Source organism: Blennius ocellaris (genome assembly GCF_963422515.1).
Source record: "Blennius ocellaris genome assembly, chromosome: 17".
NCBI lineage: Eukaryota > Metazoa > Chordata > Actinopteri > Blenniiformes > Blenniidae > Blennius > Blennius ocellaris.
Window position 1 is genome coordinate 21,988,755 of NC_137666.1, and position 25,877 is coordinate 22,014,631.

At 45.0% G+C, this 25,877-nt stretch overlaps 1 protein-coding gene across 11 annotated transcripts in view; it reads right to left on the minus strand.

The window, feature by feature from the left end:
• eml1 (EMAP like 1) overlaps positions 1-25,877 on the minus strand; it is a 72,873-nt gene that overhangs the window by 43,159 nt on the left and 3,837 nt on the right. For 5 of the 11 annotated variants that reach the window (XM_080512846.1, XM_080512845.1, XM_080512847.1 and 2 more), the window contains exon 2: positions 15,181-15,276. The exons of 1 other annotated variant lie outside the window; for it this stretch is intronic. In XM_080512846.1, coding sequence (XP_080368972.1) covers positions 15,181-15,276 — 96 coding nt within the window. Of the gene's footprint in view, positions 1-10,927; positions 11,411-15,180; positions 15,277-25,877 lie in introns of those variants that run through there. 5 more of the 11 variants (XM_080512842.1, XM_080512851.1, XM_080512850.1 and 2 more) reach the window with 3 other exon arrangements.

The window sequence follows — 25,877 nt, forward strand, 5'->3', positions numbered from 1 at the left end:
AACTTTCTTCTTGTTCTTATGGAGTATGAATCGGCCAGCAGGAACTAATACATCATTTTTACATTGTGGTTTCAGAAAGTGCGTATGCACAGTAGCAGCATTTCTGTCATCCACATGGAGATAAAGGATTTTTGTAAAGTTTGATCGTGAGAGTCGTTTTCAAAAGGTTGTGTTTTTGGAGGCATCGGAAGCTTTGCCCTTTCACTTAAAACCTTGTCATGTAAACAGAACCGATCTATATTAAACCTCATGACGCTGTTGGGAAGCGCCGCTAATATTCTGTATTCTAAAGCCACAGGCGGCGCGAGTACGACATAAAAGAGCAGAGCTCTTTGTTCGTCACGGTTCTACGCTCTTCCCACGAAAGAAAGTCTCTTTATTAGTCCGAAGGAAAGACTATTTTTTGTCTGTGGTTTGCTGCTCTGAGCAATTTAACTTTACAAACAGGATTTTCACCTAGAAAGCTGCTGTTTTCTGCAGAAAGCCTGACAAGGCCACAGTGCTACATTTTCTTTTTTTCCTCACAGTTACTTTGTACGAGCAGAAAAAAAACAGGGTGGTTGCAGTACTGTGCTTTATATTCAATGTGTCCTGCATCATATTTTAAGTACAAAACCGTAGGAGTACAATTTCATCAAGATCTTTAATAATCAGCATAAATACCGTGAAGAGTTCAGAGTTACTTACAAAAAGTGTTTCTGTGTTTAAAAGTTGTGGTCATGACCCTGAAGCAGTGTTATACCAGGCGTGGCTCTCGGGTTTGAACCAAACAGAGAAGTTTGGACTCAGTCCAGGTGACTTCAGGCTCACAGTTTATTTTTAACGTTGGACCAAAACATGTGAATTCAGCCTTCTGACAGCCGCTGAGGCCTTTACTCTGGAACACAACAATGCTGTGTACTGTCCTCAATCCAGCGCTATGTATGCTGGGTTCATGTGGCGGCATCTGTCCTTTACAATGTATAAAGATGTCAGCAGCAGGATTTCCTCCGTCATCAAAACAAAGCACAGAACCTGTGAGGAGGCAGTGTGTCTACACACTCTGAAACATCCATCCTATCAATCCATGTCTTGTGATCGTAAACCTCGACAAACCGAAAGTTACATTTTTGCCAACAAAACCTAATTCTGAGGGCTTGTGAGAGAAAATCCTTTCTGTTTACCATCCAATAAATATAAACATCAGAGTACTTTAGTTTCATCAACATCGTTAAAGTGGGGTTGAATTTACCCTAATAAATAAAGCTTCATATACTTTAATCACACCAGTTGAAGTGACCCAGCAAAATTGTGTGTGTGTATATATGTGTATATATCGTGCATATATACACACACATACATATACATATACATATACATATATATCACTTTATATATATAAAGTGATATATATGTATAAAATTACCTTTGATGCAGGATTCAACTCTTGTAATTAGGCGGCTGTGACACTACTGAATCATGTTAACAAAACGTATTTCCATATACAACATATAACAAGTCCTGTTCACACAACAATGTTACGTGTTTTCGTTACATTCAACAATGGGAGTAAACAGACATTCGTACGGAGAGACAATGAAGTTGGATTGGTATTACAGTCGATTATAAAAAGTCCCAGGAGAAGACGGACTGGAAGTCCTGACACTCTGGACATTGTTCCTACTGACCAGCTCCTGCAGCAGAACAACTGTGTGTTCAGCCATAGTGAACATGAGCACGAGCAGCATTTCCAGCCTTTCTAAATAACACTTCTTTGGCGCTGCAGAACATATTAATCCTACAAACTCTGATTATACACCTGATAAGTGTTCATTTGAAGCTTTGCTTCCTGTACCAAACTGTATTTATGGAAGTAAAAAAACGACAATTAAGGACAGCTGACATTTCATAAAAGTCTGTCGCTTCTGTGAGAAAAGGAAACACCAGATTTTCTTCGGAAAACAAAAACATTGTTAATGACTGAAGAAATGCATCACATGCAAGCAGCCCACTTTTAAATGAACTTACTGTGGAGCCTAAAAACTTGCAGGATGGGACACAAATAAGCGTGTAAAGCTTTGTCCATTGGTGAATCACACATTTATTCATGGTTCCACTGACGTTGTGAGGTAAATGAAGCTGCAGTTTTGCGGATCCCTGCACTAAATGTTCAATCTAGTTTGGAACAAGCCAACATCCATCAGACAAATTGGACTGAGTGGAGGAGAAAGCACGAAATAACATGCAGTTCCTCCCTCCTCATCTCTGCACCTGTCGTCCTGATGAATGTATATTTAATGGAGTTTCTACTGGGACTCTCCATCTGTTCTGGACAGTCACACACCCAGAGCAGGTCTTTCCCCACCACGCCTCCGTTAACAGCAGATGTAAGAGGCCAATTAGGGAGCGCAGCCACACCACGGGCAGCGAGAGGTTAATTATGTCTGTTCGCATCACAACTGTGGAGAAATGAGGCAAATTGATGAGCTGTGACTTCAAACTCACTGGGAACAACATGACGGTGGGGATCATTTCCATACGAACCACACAATGAAGTGATCTGCAATTAATTCTGAAAGGCTTGGTGACGTGTTACAGATTTAAACAATGGCATTTATGTGCAATTACACGCGCCCGCAGACACAAATGATCTGTGCAGGAAATCATTTCCATACTCATTCAAATTCAAATACCTGAAATCCTTCGACTTCTCATTCAAATTCATGAATTTCTAAATGAATTCCTCGTGTCTTGGTTTGTCTCTCTGTGATTGGACGGAAAAGCTTCGGTGAGGCTAAAAATAATGGCGTCTCTCTGGAATTGTGCTGACTTGTGTGATTTATTGCCGGGTGCCCTCCCCCACAGGTACGAACTGACCCTGCTGAGCACTTACAGAGAGGAAGAGCTCTCCTCTTCCTCACGTCACATGACTGCTTCAGGCTCTCTGCTGGTTTTATGCAGAAAAAACTAAATGTTCAAGGACTCGTTCAGCCGGCGTGTCTCCTCTCCTAACCTTATGAGGCAGACACACACGCACGCACGCACACACACACACTGTGAACTCCATGATGGACACACACATGAAAATACACACATGTACGTGCAAATGCCAGCCGCTTGGGTTGGACACAGCGCTGGGGTTTATATTTAGCTCAGGAACTGACACACTCCTGCTTTACATGCCTGATTGTTTTAGTAGGTCACGGATGAGGCCGCTTCAGAAAGTGTGCCAGTGGAGGAAAAGACGAGAGAGGAGAGGAAACAGAGAGGCGTGTAGTTGCTCACAAAATTACCTTTTCCTCTCTCTTTTCAGCCACAAGACAATCATACATGAAGAATGAACACACCGTGATACTGAAGAATGCTTCAAGAAACCCCTTGTTTATTTAATGTTATTTCATTGTCATTTAATTCAATTTATGGATTCTGAAGCATTATCAGTGGCTCTGCTTTGTGACTGCAGTGTTGCTTGTGGGAATTTGACATTTTTACTCTTGCTTTAATAAAAATAGGTCCTGAAAATGTTTAAATTCATTGCACTTTTTGCAAAATTCCATCCATCCATCCATCCATCCATCCATCCATCCATCCATGATTTTTAGACTCTATAATATTGCACAGAGCAGACTGGCTGCTCTACCTGCTGGAGTTTTCCTGTTCCACTGTCACCTCTACTGCTCGTGTGGTATTGTTGAGTGTTTCCTCAATATTTCAGTTGAATGACCGTGTTATAACTGCCATGATGAAAATCAAACTAAACTTAATTGAGCAACAATTCAAAAACAAATCAATGGATTCTGCCTCACAAACTCAAACATCATTACGCATGTAGGACCTGTGTTGATACCTGCTAATAACAATATCGACATAAAACAATTTAAAGCCCAACTGACGACTCAATAAACTCGGAAGGTAATTAACAGGAAAATGATTGCGCGTTGTGATGATGCAGATCATAAAGCCGATCAATATCAAAAGTCCCAAACCCAATCACTCATTTAGTCCTGGTCGTATTTTATCCCCATTATTTGACTTTCAGAGGCTGGATGCGGCTCTGCGGCGTCTCCCCACTGGCCAGATGCTCCACAGATGTCAGCAACACACTGTACGACCGGGCCTGAACACGTTTCTGCCAAAATAGCCAAACAGTGTGATCCTGGCTGGAGGCCTAATCTTCTATGCTGATCTCACGCACGACGTTGTGCTCTGCAGATAAATCCTCCTCTGTGTGCAGAGAGTGTGACGATGGTTGAGATGACCTACTTAAGAGGGTTTGCAGCTGAAGCTCCACAAAGAGAAGCAGATACTTCAGTCCAGACTGCATTTAGAACGTACACTGGGTTCATCAGTGAGGTGAACTACCTGCTCGCTCCAGTTGCTGCAGCCTGACACGTTTAAAACAGCTGGAACACAGAGACCAGCTGCTGGTTCAGCGTTGTGAACGGCGACAGTGAAACCTTATCGGGAGAAAGAGAGAAGACAGAAGGAGGGGGAGCAGCACCATAGAAGTAGTGCAGCTCAATATTGAACTGATGGGATTTTTGAAACCAAACAAAGCAGTGAGCTTCATCCCAGCAGGTCCAACAGAGAGGCTGAGCAGGGTGACGGGGGGGGACGAGCATGTGGGGGCAAGAGCCTGGAAACAGTGAAGGACGGATGAGCCAGCGCTTTAAAGATGGAAACCTCCAGTCCAGCTGAAAGGGAATAAAAGAAGGGCGGTGCGAGCTCGCCTATAGGAAATCAATCTCAGTATTTGCCTGAATCAGCAGTTTTTTTGGATGAGTTATTTCACCCGGATCGATATTTATTCCTCGACGGCTCAGATACGTTCACAGTGTCACTGAAGGCAGAAGCATCGCTTCCTGACACTCCTCAGTCTCACTGTTGAATCTTTCACATGCTTGTGCAGAGAATTCTGAGGGTGAGTCCAGAGATTTCCTCGCCCTGATGGACAATATGAAACAATCAGGAAGTACGGAGGAAAAACAGCCAAGTAAATATGTAAAAGCCTCTTCTGGAATGCTGTAAAGAAGTATAGAAGATGTTTGAAATGCAGTGTGAATGGCGGCCATTCATCCCAGTAAGTATTACTGTATAAAATATATACATTTGTAGCACATTTCTAGACAATCTAATACCATATAAAAATGACACTGAGGTCTTTGAACATGCAGACCAAAAGATTTTAATATTAAAGGTATACAGGAGGATTTTCCCGAATTTAGGAAAGAACCGCCCTCTCCACCGTTTGAAAAAAATGCGCATGCGCAACGCTGTACCTGCTCCCGAGACGGAACGCCTACTAAAACGCGTGCGAGAGACGTGCACGAGCCCAGTTCTCCTCGTGCACGCTCTGTTTTACAAGTCACAAGTCGGCATCGCTCACATAAGCTCACTTTACCAGAAGATTTGCACCAGAGGGGGTGAAACTGTGTAAAAATGTCAGAGAATAATGCCGTCGGGTCGGCCACCGGCATGATGAGAAACCGTGTGGAGTGAGCTGCGCGCAGGGACGAGCACGTACGACGGCCTTACGTCATATATCACCAGAATGATTGACAATTGGGAGGACCAGTTATTTGATGATCCACCCGGAGAAGAAAATCCTCTACTATACCTTTAAGTCACAAAGACGTGGCTTCTTATGATTGTACAATTTATAAAATTATACTGAAATTAATTCATAATTACACAGAACACTTCATTATTAAAGTAATGCAGACATGTAATTCTATAAAACTATAAATAACAAGCTTGAAGAATAGAACGTATAATTTAGTTGGTTTTATTGCAGTTGAAGAAATCAGGAATACATTTTAATAAACTGTCTTAAACCAAACTAACTAACACACCCCCCCCCCCCCCCCCCCCCCCCCCAGCTTCAACCTAACACTCTGCTTTGGCTGTTGTTGCTGGTACTGAGAGCACGGATTAAATCCTAATCCTTTTCCACGTGCCGTCGTCAGTCGGGGTTGAGATGCAGGAACCTGAAGGTGCAGAACCAAGAGGAGGAGGAGGAGAAGCTCTGTCGCCTCCACCGGCTGTCAAAACCTCCAACAAACATCAAAGCTGCCTCTGCCTTTATTCATTTCCCTCTTCAGCCTCACGGCTGCTCCACCATCTGCACTCACAATGATTCAAACGTGAACTACAAGTCTCACACCGTCTCATGTGTTGTAGCCCAGGATGTATATAGTCAACATGTATACAATATATAACAATAACAGTTTGCATATCGTCTGTAAAATGGTCCAGCTATCGAGGGGTTTTTCATATAAAGTTCCATCAGAGGTGTAAATTATAAGAGCAAAAACATCAATCATATTCTAAGTGAGCTCCAGAGAGCATGAAGGACCTGCAGCAGGTGGCGAGGGCGGCACGGAGCTTCTCAAACACAACGCCAGCCATTTCTACTAAACAACAACAACAAGTCCAGCTGGTGGAAATAACCCAGCCTGTTCTTCACTGCTCTCCTAAAGCTTCAACAAGGACATCCGATAAACAGCTTCGATCACCAAACCTGGAAGGCCGAACATTTTATTCCCTTACATGCTATATGTTATTCCTGTGCACAGCCAGCGGTGACTGGAGGAACCACACGCAAAACAATTTTTAGGGAAAATGCACACAAAAAAGGCGGATTTTGTGTTTTCCCCATTATTGGAAGTAAAAATATTTCATTTTGTTCAAAATTGACATGAAAAATTCAAGAAAAAGTGAAATTTACTGATTTTGAAGTCTAAAGTATTTTACGACAACAGCATGACATGCTGTATGTAACACAGAAATAAACTTTGACGTAGTAAAAAGGTGTGTTGCAGTAAACCAGGGGTGTTAAACAAAAGGCTTGTGGCCTGCAAGAGGCTCCAAACTGGCAAATCATGGAGGAATTCTACAAATTTTAAAGAAAACTACATTTTTAGAGTATCATGGACATTTTACTGTATTTTGAAAAATCATTTCTATGTTGAGATTCTTTTCAATTTCTGTAGTAATTGTTTGGTTTTCGTGAAAATATAGACATTTTCATCACGTGTACTGCGCCGTGACCACTATGTATGAATCTGAAGGCTATTATGACAATATTTTACCGATCAAGATGCAACTGGGCTGTTTGTAGCCCTAAAATAAAATGTGCTTGACACTCCTGCAGTGAACCAGTCAGTGGTTCTACATGAAATCCAGCTCAAAAATGAACACTTTGGTAAATCCATAGTAGTAATGTTGGGTAGACTAAAATGAAACCAACTTGGAAGGACTGACAAAACCATATCCTGACATCACTTCCTGTCAAATTGACAGTGATGCCGCCAATGGACAAGACAAGACATTAGTTAATTCTATAAAACAAATGACAATCTCATTACGAAACACACCAGCCAGACTAACTCAATCAAAACTGGTCCGCTGTCCTGGACCAGCATGTTTCAATGCGATTTGACTGGGCGAGGACTCACTTCCTCCTCAGCTCTGTTTCTGTGCATCTGAGGGAGAAATGGGGCTAATTTTCATTTCCCCCGACCTCCTGAGGACAAAGCAGCAGCCTGAACGCCTTCCTGCAGTTTAGCTGACCTAGTCTGTGAACATTAGTGTGGTTGGATGATCCGAGAGAGAGAGAGAGAGAGAGAGAGAGAGAGAGAGAGAGAGAGAGAGCGAGAGAGAGAGAGAGAGAGAGAGAGAGAGAGCGAGAGAGAGAGAGAGAGAGCGAGGGAGAGAGAGAGAGAGAGAGCGAGGGCGAGAGAGAGAGAGAGCGAGAGAGGGAGAGAGAGAGAGAGAGAGAGCGAGAGAGAGAGAGAGAGAGAGAGCGAGAGAGAGAGAGAGAGAGAGCGAGAGAGAGAGGGAGAGAGAGAGAGAGAGAGAGAGAGAGAGAGAGAGAGAGAGCGAGGGAGAGAGAGAGAGAGAGAGAGAGAGAGAGCGAGAGAGAGAGAGAGAGAGAGAGAGGAAGGAATGACTTCATCATTGACTTTTGCTCTGAGTGGATCTGGGTTCAGTCGACAGTAGAAGAACACTATGATGTCACGATGGCCTACAGGCCCAACACACACACACACACACACACACACACACACACACACACACACACACACACACACACACACACACACACACACACACACACACACTGAGGTTCACCCAATTAAGCAGTCTGCTGGAACAAGACGCTGCTCTCTCAGTTTGTGTGTTGGAAAGAAAAAGAAAGAAAGAAAGAAAGGAAAAAAGAGAGCAAGCAGCAGGGTGGAGGCTGGAAAATCCCTGGCAACAGCAGCAGACTTTATTTCACGCTTGCAGAGAGGAAACGTGACATGATGGACGATTACAAACAAAACCAGCTCTCAGTGTCGACTCAGGCTTCCCCACTGCTCACTGTCATGACTCGGCAAAAGGAGTCTCTGCAGAGATTCAGCTCGGCGTAATCATCCGTTTCGTTAGTGCGTTGTTCATGTTTCACATTCTTGATGGAAGAATTTCAAGATCAAGGTTGCAGCCTTCAGACACATTTCACCACGAGCCAAAAGCGTGGAGGAACGTCAACAGACTGGAGAATCACGCATGCCTCCGTCATTTGCAGGTGTTTTAAAGGTCGTTCTTTTGCCCTGCAATAGTTCAAAGCCTCTGTTACAACAACATGCACTGCTAGACCTGTTTTTCTGGTCAGTCCAGCAGGTTTTATGTGCTGTCAGCTCATAAAGTTAGTGTGTAACAGAACACAGCTACATGACGGCTGTAATCCATCTCTCATTATGTCAGAATTGGATGATCTGTTTTTTAAAGGCGCACTGTGTAAAATGAAAGTCATGCTGCTGCTGTTCATCAGTGGTTTTGTTGTCAGTCTGTTGGTTGTTTTTGGTCGGTTGGTCCAGATTGGAGGGAAAACATTCAAGATGTAAAAGACAGAGGCTGAAACCTGCTTCCTCAGACCAACACTTTGACATGAACTTTGTTCACAACTTTGGATCCCGGGGCAGTGGGGTTTGCAGGTTTGATTCCTGCAGTGGACAGGTCATAACTGTGGCTTTCTGAGCATGACCCATGACCCATGACCCCATCAGCTCCCCAAAGCACTGATGTGGCTGGAAATACAATGGGTAAATATGGAAAAAGGAACGGTGGGGAGGTAAGATATGAAAACATGGTGGAGCTCCGCGTTGCGCCCACAGTCGGGGCTGACACTGCTTTAGCCGTCTGCTAGCACACTGCTAACTCTGCTCCTCGCTCCCTTCTCCAGTCTCAGCCAATCACATGCCGACTCACAAAAGAATCGGAACCAACAGAACATCAACTAACTTTAACATTGCAACAACATGAAGCAGTTCAAGTGTCCTTGACGAGTGATGTGGTTCACCAAATAGCCTTGTAATCCATCCATTTCCATGGTCACAAATGTGGCATTGGAGTTCCTATTTCTCCTTCACTTCTGCTATCCATTTATGGATTTTATTTTGATTTAGTTTTCAAATGTGACATTTAAAAAAGAATTTAAAAAGCTAAAAAATGTGAAAAGCCACGTTACAATTCCTCCTTGAGATTAGTTGAAGGACTCAATGCACCATCTTGTGGCACAAACTCATATTGCAAGACTAAAACAGCTGGTGTGTCTCAGCTAGCTTTAAGAAAACATCCCCCGCTTTTGTCAAATTCTGGTGATTCTTTTAGAAAACACTGATTCATATCAAGCATCTTGTACCGTTAAAATTCAATCTGGCTGCGTAAAAATTGTCATGGCTGAATTTGCATTCGATAGATAAAAGAATTAAGCAGTTTCAATTTTATGGTGGAGGTCCAGTTGGAATGGAGTACGGCCTCAGCTGCATGCTTCCCCACCTCATCTGTTTCTCTTTGTCTCCAGCTCCACCTCAACCTATAAATTTAATGAAGGAAATCCACGAGGGATAAAAAGCTTTTAACTAGTTTCACCTCATCAGTCATGCATGAAAACGTGGCCGAGCCCAACGTCCCTGGCAGGAGACGCCTCACTGTGATTCCTCATCCAGGATCTGCTCAGTTGAGCAATAGTGTTCATCTCGTCCCATCATGCTGGTGCTTACACGGCGCAGTAAATATTATTGATTATTTCATTATCCATGTTTCACCAGTGATCTCTCACACTGACGAACCACGAAGACACACACACTACATCTTCCCAGGATGTATTGAAATGTATATGATCCAGATTTCACTATATATTTCATTATAGAAGGAGCAACGGTTATCAACAATACAAGTCATACTTGAGAACAATGAAAGTTACTTTTAAAATGAGGAGTCACAACTATATTCAAACCTTCTCACAAACCTAGTATAACTTTAAGTGAGAAAAAGCTCCATGTGTGGACAATAGTTGGTATATTTCACTGTTTAACTGAGTACATTTTGAGCAAAAGTACTTGAGCACAGATGTTCTGTTGTCACTTCAAGTCTGAGGAGTAAATAATCAGCTTTTGTTTTGTTTCAGAAGGTTTGCAGCTGTTTGGGACTGAAGCCTGGCCTGATGTCATCCTGCTGAGTCCTTCCTGAGTCACCCCGTCCCTCCACAGCATCACCATCTGTCAGAGGACAAATCCCTTAAACACCGGCAGCAGAGTCCCTCCTGCTTTGCGTGATCCAGCAGAGAAGTGTGTTTGGAACAGGCCTTCACCAGAGAGCGGAGCCCTGCTTCTCGTCCTCCCTCGTCTTTGTTTACAGCTCTCCTGGCCGTCACACACTCTGTTGACATTATTCTGGCCTTGATTCCACAAACCCGTACGAATGTGCTCAGCGTTCGTCTGGACTGTCCTCCACACTGCACACACACTCATTTCAATCCCAATGCTACTTTTGGCACAAAGTTCAATGGAGCAGCGTGTTCACCTGGACGTGAGGCTCCGAGGCTGGAGACACGCAGGACGACATACACAGCAGGTTGAAGTAGCTCCGGCTGCTGTCAGTGTGAAGGGTGAGTGAATTTTACCGTTGCAGAACTGGAGCAGTGACGAGGTGTCATACAAGCTGCTGTAGCTGGAAAAGCCGTCCTCCATTCTCAGCTCCGTGCTGCTGCTGCTGCCGTCCTCCTCCGCTCCTTCGCTCCTCGCCGGTGACTCCCCTCCGCTAGTTTATCGTTCACTGGGCGTCCGGGGCGCTCCCTCCATTCACTCCGCGTGGGTCAGACTCCCTGGCTGAGTCACTATGGCAACCCATTCACTCCGATTATGTCATGTGAACTCCAGCCGCTCTGCTGCTTCCAGCACCGCTTTAAAAAAAGAGAGACAAGTCCTGAAGTGGAGAAAACACACCCAGCGGAGGAACGACGGCACCGGCTGGCAGGAGACACACAAGTTAAGAGGCTGCTGGTGGGTTTGTTTTTCCTCTCTTCCTCTCTTCCTCCTCCTCCTCCTCTCGGTCTTCTCTCCTCCCTCTCTTCTTCTCTTGCCCTTCTGCACAGACAGCTGTGTGCCGTTACTGATCTCCAGCCACAGGAAAACAGCTTTAAGAGGGCTTGAGCTGACAGCGCAGGGAAAGCTGTGTGTGTGTGTGTGTGTGTGTGTGTGTGTGTGTGTGTGTGTTTAGATAATGCTCGGGACAGCCCAGCCTTCCCCTGTCACACGGTGCGGACGAGTCAGAGCACGAGGGGGCTGGGACTCACTGATAGATCCTCCTCCAGAGTCACAGAGAGAGAGAGAGAGAGAGAGAGAGAGAGGGAGAGAGGGGGGGGTTACAGAGTAATACAGCCAGAAATATCAATAAAGGGGAAAAGGTCAAAGAAATAAGAGCAGAGGAACAAAGACTAAAGATCAAAAGAAGCACAGAGATACAGCAGGAAGGAGAGCAGCTACAACAGATGCGGCATTATTCTCCTGCACACACACACACACACACACACACACACACACACACACACACACACACACACACACACACACACACACACACACACACACACACACACACACACACACACACACACACACACACACACACAGTATGGTGTCACATGGGGACACTGCATCACAAGCCACACGCCTCTTCCTGCAGCCGAATCCAAACATTAGGAAAAAGAACGCCAGAGGATCTCTGCCATGGCTAAAGATGATTATGGTCATGTCCTCTGTGTGTGTGTGTGTGTGTGCGTGTGTGTGTGTGTGTGTGTGTGTGTGTGTGTGTGTGTGTGTGTGTGTGTGTGTGTGTGTGTGTGTGTGTGTGTGTGTGTGAGTGTCTGTGTGTGTGTGTGTGTGTGTGTCTGTGTGTGTGTGTCTGTGTGTGTGTGTGTGTGTGTGTGCGTGCGTGCGTGCGTGCGTGCGTGCGTGCGTGCGTGCGTGCGTGTGCGTGTGTGTGTGTGTGTGTGTGTGTGTGTGTGTGTCTTATCTGCCCTGCTGCAGACCGCCACACAGAGACTGAGGGGATCCTTAAAACAAGGACGAGAGGGGGACGGGGGGATTGAGGGGAAAGAGGAATAGATGGGACAGAGGGGAGGGGGTGGCGGGGGTCTGGTGGCGGGGGTCTGGTGGCGGGGGTCTGGTGGGGGGGTCTGGTGGGGGGGGTCTGGTGGCGGGGGTCTGGTGGGGGGGGTCTGGTGGCGGGTGCGGGGTATAAAGGGAGGCACCAATTTAAAAAGTGAGCATGGTGGGAGTTTCGAGAGGGGAAAAAGGGGGAACCCTTATTGAAAAACACCCAAACTAGAGGCTTTTTAATTCTGACTGGGGGGGTTTGAGTGGGCGGGGGAGGGGGGTGTGTCTGTGTGCATTATTTATCATCCCAGCTTGCAGGGACAGAAAATAAGCATAAAGAAGACAGAGTCGTGGCCTATATTCATATCACAGACACTTCCCCCTTTCTTTTTAAGACAAAAGCATGTAAAGCGTTGCTCGTCAGTCGGCAGAGAGAAGAACCATGAGAGGGAATGTTTGTTTGTCATTAGAACCTCGGCTATGAGATGTAGTCCGTCCCTCTGAGCAGAAACATGTTATATGTCATGATATCATGAAGTCTGCGGGGGCCAGGGGTCACCCGGCTCGGTTCAACCCTCAGTGAGAGGATGAAAGAGAAGCAGCGAAGCGCCTTTTCACGGCTGATCATTTCACGGTTCAAGGCTCTGCGCGCTGCTGACCTCAGGAAACGTGTGCTCCACTCATTACACAGGAACACCAACAGACGCAGCATTCTGCAAGAAGACCAGGTGCTCCTTGTGGGCCAACGATGCCTTCAAACACCACAACGCTTGTTTTGTTCAGTGGAAAACACAGAGTTGACCTTCACGCCATCCGTACACCTCGCTCTTTGTCTGCATCCGCAAGAAGGTTCTTACCGTCAGCTGGAAGCCAGAGAACCACAGCAGTGTATTTACATTCCAGAGCATTCTGTGTTTAGTAGTTTACAACTGGCCAAAAGATCCAGTGTTGTGATTCAGACAGAAAAGGGAATGTCAAGCTGCTTCATATCCAGATCAGAAGCATAACAATCACCCTTTGTGACTGACGCTGTTGTTTTGTCTGTAAGGGGCTTCAGATTATTGTAAATCTCATCGCAGAGCTGATTTGGGATTGAGATTAGGGACAGGTCTGGTGGGTTTGTTTGTGTGACTGTCTCAATGTGCATATGTTCACGTGAGAGGAGGCCACTAACCCTGGGGTAACCCCCCCCCCCCCCCCCCCCCCCATGGGGCTGTAAACCCCACCTACAAGCCAGCGGGTGGCAGGTGGCGGGTCAATGCTGCAGCTTTGTCTCCACCTTCACCGCACACCAATGAATCACCCATAAAGGAATCAGGCGCTGCAGTGAGGATACCACATCTACAACACCGTGAAATCCTAAAACGTGCAATCTGGGGGCAATAATGCTAAATAAATGCTCTGCAGTGGCTAAAGTCATCTGTTTATTGTCTCATTCTGAGCAGAAAGCAGGTAAAAAGCTCCAGAAATCTCCTCCAGCAGAAGGTGGAGAATAAAATCACTGATCAATCCGAACACGACAGCGTGCGTGGCGTGCTGGGGTGTGTGGCCTGTACTGAGGGTTTGGCAACAGGTTTCCCAAAGCAAGTGATGAAAGGTAAACATTTTCACTGCCTCCTAGTGGACAAAGGTGATACCCGCTAATGCAGGCTAAATACTCTTCCATCAATGTTTATCTTCTGATCATATATTATCTATCTGTTCTGTCATGATGTGGTGGTGCTCAGGATATCAACTTGTTGAAGTATCAAAGCGAGATAGATGTATTTTCCCCTTTCACTTTTATTCTAATTGTTATTGCAATGTACTGTATTCTTCAAAAACCTGGAAGCTTTGGGTTCTTTTCCTCCATCTAGATCAGGGCTATCAAACACATATAGTTCACGGGCCACAGACAAATTTCCAGTTTCATCTTGAGTAGACCAGACCAGTAACCGTGAGAGAATAACCTTTAAACTTCAACTTGAAAGTTTTTCTTTGCTGTGTTGCATTATGGGTGTTTTTAGAGACTCCCCCTGACAGCATGGCTTTGAGGCTGGTTTGATAGCAACAAGGCGGCATCACTGAAATCTCAGCTCAGGTCTACTGTTAAGAATGAATCTTTTTTTTTTTAAATCGGTTTCCTTTGCAATCTTTGCAATACGTTCTTGGTTTGGGAGACCAGAACCAAGCCTCTATGGACCTTCTGTTTGACACCTCTGATCTCAAGGTGCCTCATCTTGTTGGAAATATAGAAGTCATATAAACTGGAACGCACACGTGAGTGTCATCATTCTTGACACATATGGGTTCAAAGTATGGAGGGAATGACTTTAAAGGGGCAATATGTCAAATTCAGATTGTGCTTGTGTTGAACACCAGGTGGCGTGTCGAGTTATGTGAACAGGAGACTGTACATTGTTTGGCTTTTAGAGTTGTGGGAATTCATTTGGGCTGATGCTTGTAGAAGTTGTATATTTGCTCATGGCACCAATATTTGTTGGAGCGAAGATCCTCTACCTGCTTCTTTCAATGACTCAATACGCCACCTTGTGGTCCAAAGTGGTACTTTAACACAAACCAGGCGGAGGTAAGCTGATGTAAAGTTGCTGACTTTGGTGGAATTACCAGCAGCGCATCATACATCTGTCTTCAAGGTGACATTATAACCGTTGTTTTGTTTCCGATGATTTGAGCTTATAACAGTTTAAATGAAACAAAACTAACTGATCTTGTGAATTGTAAAACATCAGGTCTGTGAGAGTTTTGTGTGTGGTTGAATTGCTGCTCAGCTCCTCACCTGTCCTGCTGACACCGTCTCTGCAGCGCTCAGCCTCCGGGGCGTCTTGAAGGTCACAGTCAAAGTGAGGCGGCTCTTCACTTCTTCCTCTTTTTTCTGGAGGAAGAAAAAAAAAAAACTGCTGACCGTGTTTTTTATCAACAGATGATCAGTCGGTCTGTCAGTGGGCCGGGATTAAACACAATCAAATCCAGAGCCGAGGCGGAAACAAGGTCAATCCTCTGAGTGATCAGCCGCCATCTGTGTGTCTGTCCTGGTTATTGGGCCGCTTTGAGCTTCACACCATGAATTCATTCAACCGGGGCTCCCAATGTTCATATCAACACAGAATTGAGACCAAAGGACACATTTGGCTTTACAGTAGAGACATACAGCACACATTTCTCAGTGGCTGCGTCACTGGACTGCAGCTGGTTTACAGACTGAAGCATCGCAGTGGCGGTAAGACGAGGTGAGCTGCCAGCCTGTCAGACAGGACTGAGGGGGAAGTTTGATCCAGGTGAACGCAGAGAGGCACGAAGGCCCACACAACACTGAGGCCGATTACACCTGGAAGATAAGGAGTTAAACGTGACGAATGTAAAATGTAAATGCAGCTGCCAGTGGAAACTAATCTAATTTGAGTTCATGCCAAGAAGAAGAGGGAACAAGAAAACAGTGTTATTCATTCCCACTTTATCTGATTGGCTAATGTGCAAACGCCATAATTGCACAACAGGTTTATATTTTAAAAACGTTGATTTAGATGTAGCTGCCTCTCTGAAGATTATTGTACCAGAATGACTTCATTTCCGTCATTATTTAATTCAAACTGTGGAACAAACTTGAATTTGATTTATTACAGAGATCCCATTTTGTTTTTTGTTTTTAAAGTATAAATCATCTATTTATCTTTTATACTGCTTCATGCAATTTATCCAACTTATGTAAATTATGTTCCCTCAACTGGGGGGGGGGATTTGATCCCAGCTGAGAGAGCAAGACAGGACGGGACGGGACAGACAACGAGAGACGATCAGACAGGAGAAAGCAGATCAAGACAGTACAGGAAGAGACAGGATGGGACGGAACCAGATGGGAGAAGACAGACCAGCACAAGACCAGCGGGGACAGGATGTGACAGGACAGTACAGGTCACGAGTCAGACAAGGAAATATAAAATATAGTACCTCTGACTATTATGATACTTTACAAGATGTTATCAGCTCGATCACTTCGGTTGTGTTTTCTCGCGATTGTAGAAATAACTGAGAAAACAATAACGTCATCACCTTTGAACCGTTCAGACATTTTAGACACTATAAACACAGATGATCCTCATCACTGCAGGACATAGACATGATCAGAAATTCTATCTCAACTGGCAGTTACATGGTTGGTTTGAACTGCAGTGACACAGTTTTCCATCAGGAATATTAATATCTGATCCTCTAATTCTTCCTTCATTTTTGCTGCTTGAAGACTGAATTACATATTGTTTCTATGACTACAGATACTTAACGTTCTTCCTGTTAAATCAATTAACATTTCAGCTTCAATGTTTCCAGGAAACCTCCTCACGAGCATTTTTCATTCTTGAGAGTTGTTGCACCCTGACTGGAAGGTGGTGATACGACACTCCGTCCTCTGGACCGACCTGACGGAGTGACGGGGTGGTTCCTCATCAAGAAGAGCTGCTGATGCCCTGAGAGGCCGAGCGGAGGGTCTAGTCCTGCCAGTGACTGGCGGCGCCGCTCCTCTAATAACTGTGTGGATTGAGGGAGAGAGCTGAGTGACGGCACATCCTCCCACCTGCTGGGGAAAAGAAGCATCCTCCCCGGAATCAAACCCATTTCGTGACACTAAAGTATGAACTCTGTCTGGATGGTCTTCAGACTGCCTAGAATGCTGGGGGCACGGTGGTGCTTTCTGCTGATGCTCCACTTCTGAACGTCGACTGACATTGAAGGAGGATGAACGTGACTGTCTGATGAAGAGACACGTTCTCCTGTGTGGCTTAAAAAAGGAGCGATCGTTCACTTTAACCCCTCGAGATCAACTGTAAGACACAAAGAGGAGCCGTTGTCACTGTGGAGGGTTTTTTGTTATCATGAATTATGTGGTGGAAATGTGACCTAGTTTCAGTGTGGAAGAATCCAACAGTGATAGCGAGGAGCTGAAGAGGCTGCAGCCCCACGCCGCATGAGAACCCTCTGATCGGAACAAAGACGCTGGATTTGAAGCGACCATGTAAAAATGAAGCTCTTCTAACAACGCACACAAAAATCCTTCTTTGTTTTCTCATCGGCCAAAACAAGTGAAAGAAGTGATGCTCTATAACACATTGTCAAATCAGAGAACCGCAGCTGGGGGTCACACAAGCAGCAGCCAGAGAGTGATGTTAGGATTCTGGGAAACTGGGTCACCACTGTGTCGTTCAGTCATGGACTCGAACAGCTTCATGCTCGTAGAAATTCTCTGCCAGATGCTGTAATATCTGAGAGGCCCACATTTGCCTGTTGGGAAAACAAGGGAGTCAATAGAGTATTACTGTATTTGAAGCCAAGGGCAGTTAAAATGTATGTTAGAAGTGTTTAAATAGAAATGATTAGCTGAGGTTGTGGATGAAAGACTGTATGAGGATTTGGAGTGAATGCAGGGATGAACGTGCTGCTGGAAGGGAAACACTGCAGAGCCGAGTGAGGTCAAGGCAACAGGAACACAAGCCCAGTACGTCTAGAGACAGCACTGAGTGAAGGAGAAGAAGAAGAAGAAGAAGAAGAAGAAGAAGACAAAGAAGAAGAAGACAAAGAAGAAGACAAAGAAGAAGAAGACAAAGAAGAAGAAGAAGAAGAAGAGGAAGAGGAAGAAGAAGAAGAGGAAGTATCTCAATATGAAGTATCTCAGTATGAAGTATCTCAATATGAAGTATCTCAAGATGAAGCATCTCAGTATGAAGTATCTCAATATGAAGTATCTCAGTATGAAGTATCTCAATATGAAGTATCTCAAGATGAAGTATCTCAGTATGAAGTATCTCAAGATGAAGTATCTCAAGATGAAGTATCTCAATATGAAGTATCTCAGTATGAAGTATCTCAATATGAAGTATCTCAGTATGAAGTATCTCAATATGAAGTATCTCAATATGAAGTATCTCAGTATGAAGTATCTCAATATGAAGTATCTCAAGATGAAGTATCTCAGTATGAAGTATCTCAAGATGAAGTATCTCAAGATGAAGTATCTCAATATGAAGTATCTCAGTATGAAGTATCTCATTATGAAGTATCTCAATATGAAGTATCTCAGGATGAAGTATCTCAATATGAAGTATCTCAATATGAAGTATCTCAGTATGACGTATCTCAATATGAAGTATCTCAAGATGAAGCATCTCAGTATGAAGTATCTCAATATGAAGTATCTCAGTATGAAGTATCTCAATATGAAGTATCTCAAGATGAAGTATCTCAGTATGAAGTATCTCAAGATGAAGTATCTCAAGATGAAGTATCTCAATATGAAGTATCTCAGGATGAAGTATCTCAATATGAAGTATCTCAAGATGAAGTATCTCAAGATGAAGCATCTCAGTATGAAGTATCTCAATATGAAGTATCTCAGTATGAAGTATCTCAGTATGAAGTATCTCAATATGAAGTATCTCATTATGAAGTATCTCATTATGAAGTATCTCAGTATGAAGTATCTCAATATGAAGTATCTCATTATGAAGTATCTCAGTATGAAGTATCTCAAGATGAAGTATCTCATTATGAAGTATCTCAGTATGAAGTATCTCAAGATGAAGTATCTCATTATGAAGTATCTCAATATGAAGTATCTCAGTATGAAGTATCTCAGTATGAAGTATCTCAATATGAAGTATCTCAGTACGAGGTATCTCAAGATGAAGTATTTCAAGATGAAGTATCTCAGTATGAAGCATCTCAGTATGAAGTATCTGAATATGAAGTATCTCAGTATGAAGTATCTGAATATGAAGTATCTCAGTATGAAGTATCCAGTTCTCATGCATGGATCCACTGAGCGTCTCCATCACTGACACTGCTCTCCACCACACCCTGCAGCCTCCTCCTGCTCCCCACCACACCCTGCAGCCTCCTCCTGCTTCCCACCACACCCTGCAGCCTCCTCCTGCTCACCACCACACCCTCTAGCCTCCTCCTGCTCCCCACCACACCCTGCAGCCTCCTCCTGCTCACCACCACACCCTGCAGCCTCCTCCTGCTCACCACCACACCCTGCAGCCTCCTCCTGCTCCCCACCACACCCTGCAGCCTCCTCCTGCTCACCACCACACCCTGCAGCCTCCTCCTGCTCACCACCACACCCTGCAGCCTCCTCCTGCTCACCACCACACCCTGCAGCCTCCTCCTGCTCCCCACCACACCCTGCAGCCTCCTCCTGCTCACCACCACACCCTGCAGCCTCCTCCTGCTCCCCACCACACCCTGCAGCCTCCTCCTGCTCACCACCACACCCTGCAGCCTCCTGCTCACCACCACACCCTGCAGCCTCCTCCTGCTCACCACCACACCCTGCAGCCTCCTCCTGCCTGAAGAGGAGGAGGCAGTGGGCAGACATGCAGTCACTGTTCTACATGTGTGACCAACAGGATTGGCTGTTCAGGAAGGGAAGCAGGGAGCAGGACTGACTGGAGGAGGGAGGGAGGCAGGAGGAGGAAACAGCGTCTGAAGCACATGAAGCGACACAGAGAATCAGAATGGTTGTTAAAGAGGACCTCCTGAATGATTCTGCCTCAATACTAGAGCACTGGTCAAAACCCTGAGTGGACATTACTTCACTGCTTCACCTTCTGAGACCTCTTACCGCCTCCTTTCTCCACGAGGCTTGGCCTTCACACTCATGACTGCACAGAGAGAGGAAGGCGACAAAACTGAGTGGCTTCTCTACATTTCATCTATATGTTAATGAGCATAATGAGAATCAGAATCTCTCCCACCAGCATTGTGAGGCCAGTAAAGAGCAGGAGCAATAGGAATTCCTCAACCTTCCATGGATGTTTAAATGATCCATTTATCTAAAAGGACAGAAATCTGAACCGCTGCCACCAAACTCCTGCAGAGGCCTGCTGTGTAACACGGCACAGTGTGTGGAAGTGCAGAGCTGTGTTCTCTGAAGCCACGGCAACATTAATCACATCTGACTTGGCTGCTGAACCCCCCCCACACACACACACACACACATCCTCCACATCCATGAACTCCCGCGGTCCACTTTCTCCCTGCATCAGCCTGAACACCCAGACATGAACACATTATGTAGTTCTAAGATGGAGACGGACATTGTATTGTAGCCTCATGATTCCTCCGGAGGGTCTCGGGGGGTTTCACATTCCTCTGCATGCTTTTGTTTCTGTCATCAAGTGAGGATTTTAATATGAACCCTCTATTGTCAGCTGGGATCTTTTCCAGCAACCTCACAATTGATGAAGGTGCATGGCAAGGCATTACGATGATGGCAAGGCAGTACGATGGTGACAAGGCAGTATGATGATGGCAAGGCAGTACGATGATGGAAAGGCAGTACGATGATGGCAAGGCAGTACGATGGTGACAAGGCAGTATGATGATGGCAAGGCAGTAAAATGATGGAAAGGCATTACGATGATGGCAAGGCAGTACGATGGTGACAAGGCAGTATGATGATGGCAAGGCAGTACGATGGTGACAAGGCAGTACGATGGTGGCAAGGCAGTATGATGATGGAAAGGCAGTACGATGGTGACAAGGCAGTACGATGGTGACAAGGCAGTACGATGGTGGCAAGGCAGTATGATGATGGCAAGGCAGTACGATGATGGAAAGGCAGTACGATGATGGCAAGGCAGTACGATGGTGACAAGGCAGTACGATGATGGCAAGGCAGTATGATGATGACAAGGCAGTACGATGATGGCAAGGCAGTACAATGATGGCAAGGCAGTACGATGGTGACAAGGCAGTACGATGATGGCAAGGCAGTACGATGATGACAAGGCAGTACGATGATGGCAAGGCAGTACGATGGTGACAAGGCAGTACGATGATGGCAAGGCAGTACGATGATGACAAGGCAGTACGACGATGGCAAGGCAGTAGTGACAAGGCAGTACGATGATGGCAAGGCAGTACAATGATGACAAGGCAGTACGATGATGACAAGGCAGTACGACGATGGCAAGGCAGTAGTGACAAGGCAGTACGATGATGGCAAGGCAGTACAATGATGACAAGGCAGTACGATGATGGCAAGGCAGTACGATAGTGACAAGGCAGTATGATGATGGCAAGGCAGTATGATGATGGAAAGGCAGTACGATGGTGACAAGGCAGTACGATGATGGCAAGGCAGTACGATGATGACAAGGCAGTACGATGATGGCAAGGCAGTACGATGGTGACAAGGCAGTACGATGATGGCAAGGCAGTACGATGATGGCAAGGCAGTACAATGATGACAAGGCAGTATGATGATGGAAAGGCAGTATGATGATGACAAGGCAGTACGATGATGGCAAGGCAGTACGATGATGACAAGGCAGTACGACGATGGCAAGGCAGTACGATGATGGCATGGCAGCATGATGATGGCAAGGCAGTACAATGATGACAAGGCAGTACGATGATGGCAAGGCAGAATGATGATGGAAAGGCAGTACGATGGTGACAAGGCAGTACGATGATGGCAAGGCAGTACGATGGTGACAAGGCAGTACGATGATGGTTAGGCAGTACGATGGTGACAAGGCAGTACGATGATGGCAAGGCAGTACGATGATGACAAGGCAGTACGATGATGGCAAGGCAGTATGATGATGACAAGGCAGTATGATGATGGCAAGGCAGTATGATGATGACAAGGCAGTACGATGATGGCAAGGCAGTACGAGGATGACAAGGCAGTACGACGATGGCAAGGCAGTAGTGACAAGGCAGTACGATGATGGCAAGGCAGTACAATGATGACAAGGCAGTACGATGATGACAAGGCAGTACGACGATGGCAAGGCAGTAGTGACAAGGCAGTACGATGATGGCAAGGCAGTACAATGATGACAAGGCAGTACGATGATGGCAAGGCAGTACGATAGTGACAAGGCAGTACGATGATGGCAAGGCAGTATGATGATGGCAAGGCAGTATGATGATGACAAGGCAGTACGATGATGGCAAGGCAGCACCATGGTGACAAGGCAGTACGATGATGGCAAGGCAGTATGATGATGACAAGGCAGTACGATGATGGCAAGGCAGTACAATGATGGCAAGGCAGTACGATGGTGACAAGGCAGTACGATGATGGCAAGGCAGTACGATGATGACAAGGCAGTACGATGATGGCAAGGCAGTACGATGGTGACAAGGCAGTACGATGATGGCAAGGCAGTACGATGATGACAAGGCAGTACGACGATGGCAAGGCAGTAGTGACAAGGCAGTACGATGATGGCAAGGCAGTACAATGATGACAAGGCAGTACGATGATGACAAGGCAGTACGACGATGGCAAGGCAGTAGTGACAAGGCAGTACGATGATGGCAAGGCAGTACAATGATGACAAGGCAGTACGATGATGGCAAGGCAGTACGATAGTGACAAGGCAGTATGATGATGGCAAGGCAGTATGATGATGGAAAGGCAGTACGATGGTGACAAGGCAGTACGATGATGGCAAGGCAGTACGATGATGACAAGGCAGTACGATGATGGCAAGGCAGTACGATGGTGACAAGGCAGTACGATGATGGCAAGGCAGTACGATGATGGCAAGGCAGTACAATGATGACAAGGCAGTATGATGATGGAAAGGCAGTATGATGATGACAAGGCAGTACGATGATGGCAAGGCAGTACGATGATGACAAGGCAGTACGACGATGGCAAGGCAGTACGATGATGGCATGGCAGCATGATGATGGCAAGGCAGTACAATGATGACAAGGCAGTACGATGATGGCAAGGCAGAATGATGATGGAAAGGCAGTACGATGGTGACAAGGCAGTACGATGATGGCAAGGCAGTACGATGGTGACAAGGCAGTACGATGATGGTTAGGCAGTACGATGGTGACAAGGCAGTACGATGATGGCAAGGCAGTACGATGATGACAAGGCAGTACGATGATGGCAAGGCAGTATGATGATGACAAGGCAGTATGATGATGGCAAGGCAGTATGATGATGACAAGGCAGTACGATGATGGCAAGGCAGTACGATGATGACAAGGCAGTACGATGATGGCAAGGCAGTATGATGATGGTAAGGCAGTACGATGATGGCAAGGCAGTATGATGATGACAAGGCAGTACGATGATGGTAAGGCAGTACGATGATGACAAGGCAGTACGATGATGGTAAGGCAGTACGATGATGGCAAGGCAGTATGATGATGACAAGGCAGTACGATGATGGTAAGGCAGTACGATGATGGCAAGGCAGTACGATGATGGCAAGGCAGTACGATGATGACAAGGCAGTACGATGATGGCAAGGCAGTACGATGATGGCAAGGCAGTACGATGGCCGGCTGCTTCACTGAGCTGCTTCATCACTGAAACAGTGGAGACGACAAGTACTGACAGTTTGAGGTTTTTTTGTATAATTTCAATCAATCATAATTGATTGATGTAAACGTTCCACAACCCAAAGGGTGACCGCTTAAAAATCTTAACAGCAACACAGTAACTTAAAAAGGAGACAGCGATAAAATATACAATAAAAGGGTTTGGCTTAAAAATTTAATTAAAAAAATTAAATTAAATTAAATTAAATTAAATTAAATTAAATTAAATTAAATTAAATTAAATTAAATTAAATTAAATTAAATTAAATTAAATTAAATTAAATTAAATATTAGCTTTTTGATATTGATATCACGTGAGTTATGCTTGTATACATAAGTACATGTTATATTATTAATATACTCTTATCTACTGATTTGTTTGTTTGTTTTTGACGTATATGTACAAGATGTTTAGGGTTCAGGTAACGTTGTAATAACATGTCTCTTGAGAACAGATAAAGGAAGTATTGCCTCCATCTTGAGAAACATTCAAATTAAAAGATTTCTTTACATCTTTAGAAAAAGAGGAACGGATGGAATATCTGCACTTTATATTTCATGTCTCATTCTTAATTGTTCCTTCATTGTTTTTATTTATTCATTTTTGCTCCATTCTCTGTTCTTGTGTCATTTTCCTAGACTGTCTCAGTGTTGGGCAGCCGTACTTCATAACTGTGTGGTTTTCATAAACGTGTGTACAACAGCAAGTTTGACTGCACGTTGCACTGCACAGGAATATAAACAGTCTCTGGTATTTCATTGAGGTCCTTCAGACATGATTTAAATGAAGCTAAATGAGAATGAAGCTATTATTCTGACAGCATTTCTGAAGGGAAAACATGTTGGTGGGTAGATGGAGACTGCAGAGATGGTTGCATGGTCACATTATTATTGTTCCTAACGGAAAGCAGCAGCCATACTGTGAGGTGCAGTGAGGAAACCTCACGCTGTCAGATGACAGTCTCAGCCTATTGGCGGTCTCAGGGCCATGACGGCGGCTGTGTGGGGCCTCTCACTGCACCACACAGGAGCACAGACTCTGGGGGCCACAATGAAAGACAATAGTCTGATAAAGTCACGATGATGCTCAGTTAAATATTTGTTTCCATATCGAGGCTGTAACAGTCACCAAATCAAACGCTTTAAAGGTTGTGTGTCCTCACACGTCACATTCAGGCACAGGTGGAGGGCTGACGTCAGCAGGACATGACGACATCCTCATCTGTCATCTGCGTTTCCCAGAAACCATGCTCGCTCTCTCTCTCTCTCTCTCCCTCACACACACACACACACACACACACACACACACACACACACACACACACACACACACACACACACACACACACACACACACACACACACACACACACACACACACACACACACACACACACACACACACACACTGTCTGCAGCCACATAATGACTTGTCAGCTCCCATCGACGGCCCCATAAGTCTCAGTTACAAGACACACAGCAGCCAAAGCTGCTTATCCTGCCTCTTTCAATCGCTGTGTGCAGATGCTCCTCACTCCTCATCCTCCCATCTAACCCACTAACTCCTCCTCTTTTTGTACTTTATTTCCTATCTATTTGCTTTTCTTAATCACGTCTCTTCTTCTGCACTATGGTTATCGATTTCATGTCTGTGTTCCAGGTTCTATCAAATACAATGCAATTTCTATGTCTTTTGCCTGTGGACAAAAGGGCAGCATGACTATTTAAAGCTCCCCACATTGTATTATTTCATATTTCTATTTATAGATCGGTGAAATAGTGCAATAATAACCGTTAATTGAACCTTTTTGTTTTTCTTTGTTAAGAGCATCCATGATAGAAATACTTGTATTTTTGCAAAAGTAAACAATTACTTCACGAAATTAATTCAAATTCAACATAAAGCCAATTGTAATGAAACCTTCTGCTGCAAAATACAAACTTCTGCTCTCGCTGTTGCATTGTGGGTGTTTGTACAGACTCCCCCTGACAGCATGGCCTGGAGGCTGTTTGGTGCAACAAGGTAGTTATCGTTCAGTGTTGAGGTTACATCTGCTAAAATCTGCTTTTTAAAAAACACATTGTTTTCTTTGATTTGACCATTGTCTTGGCGGTTTGTGGGGT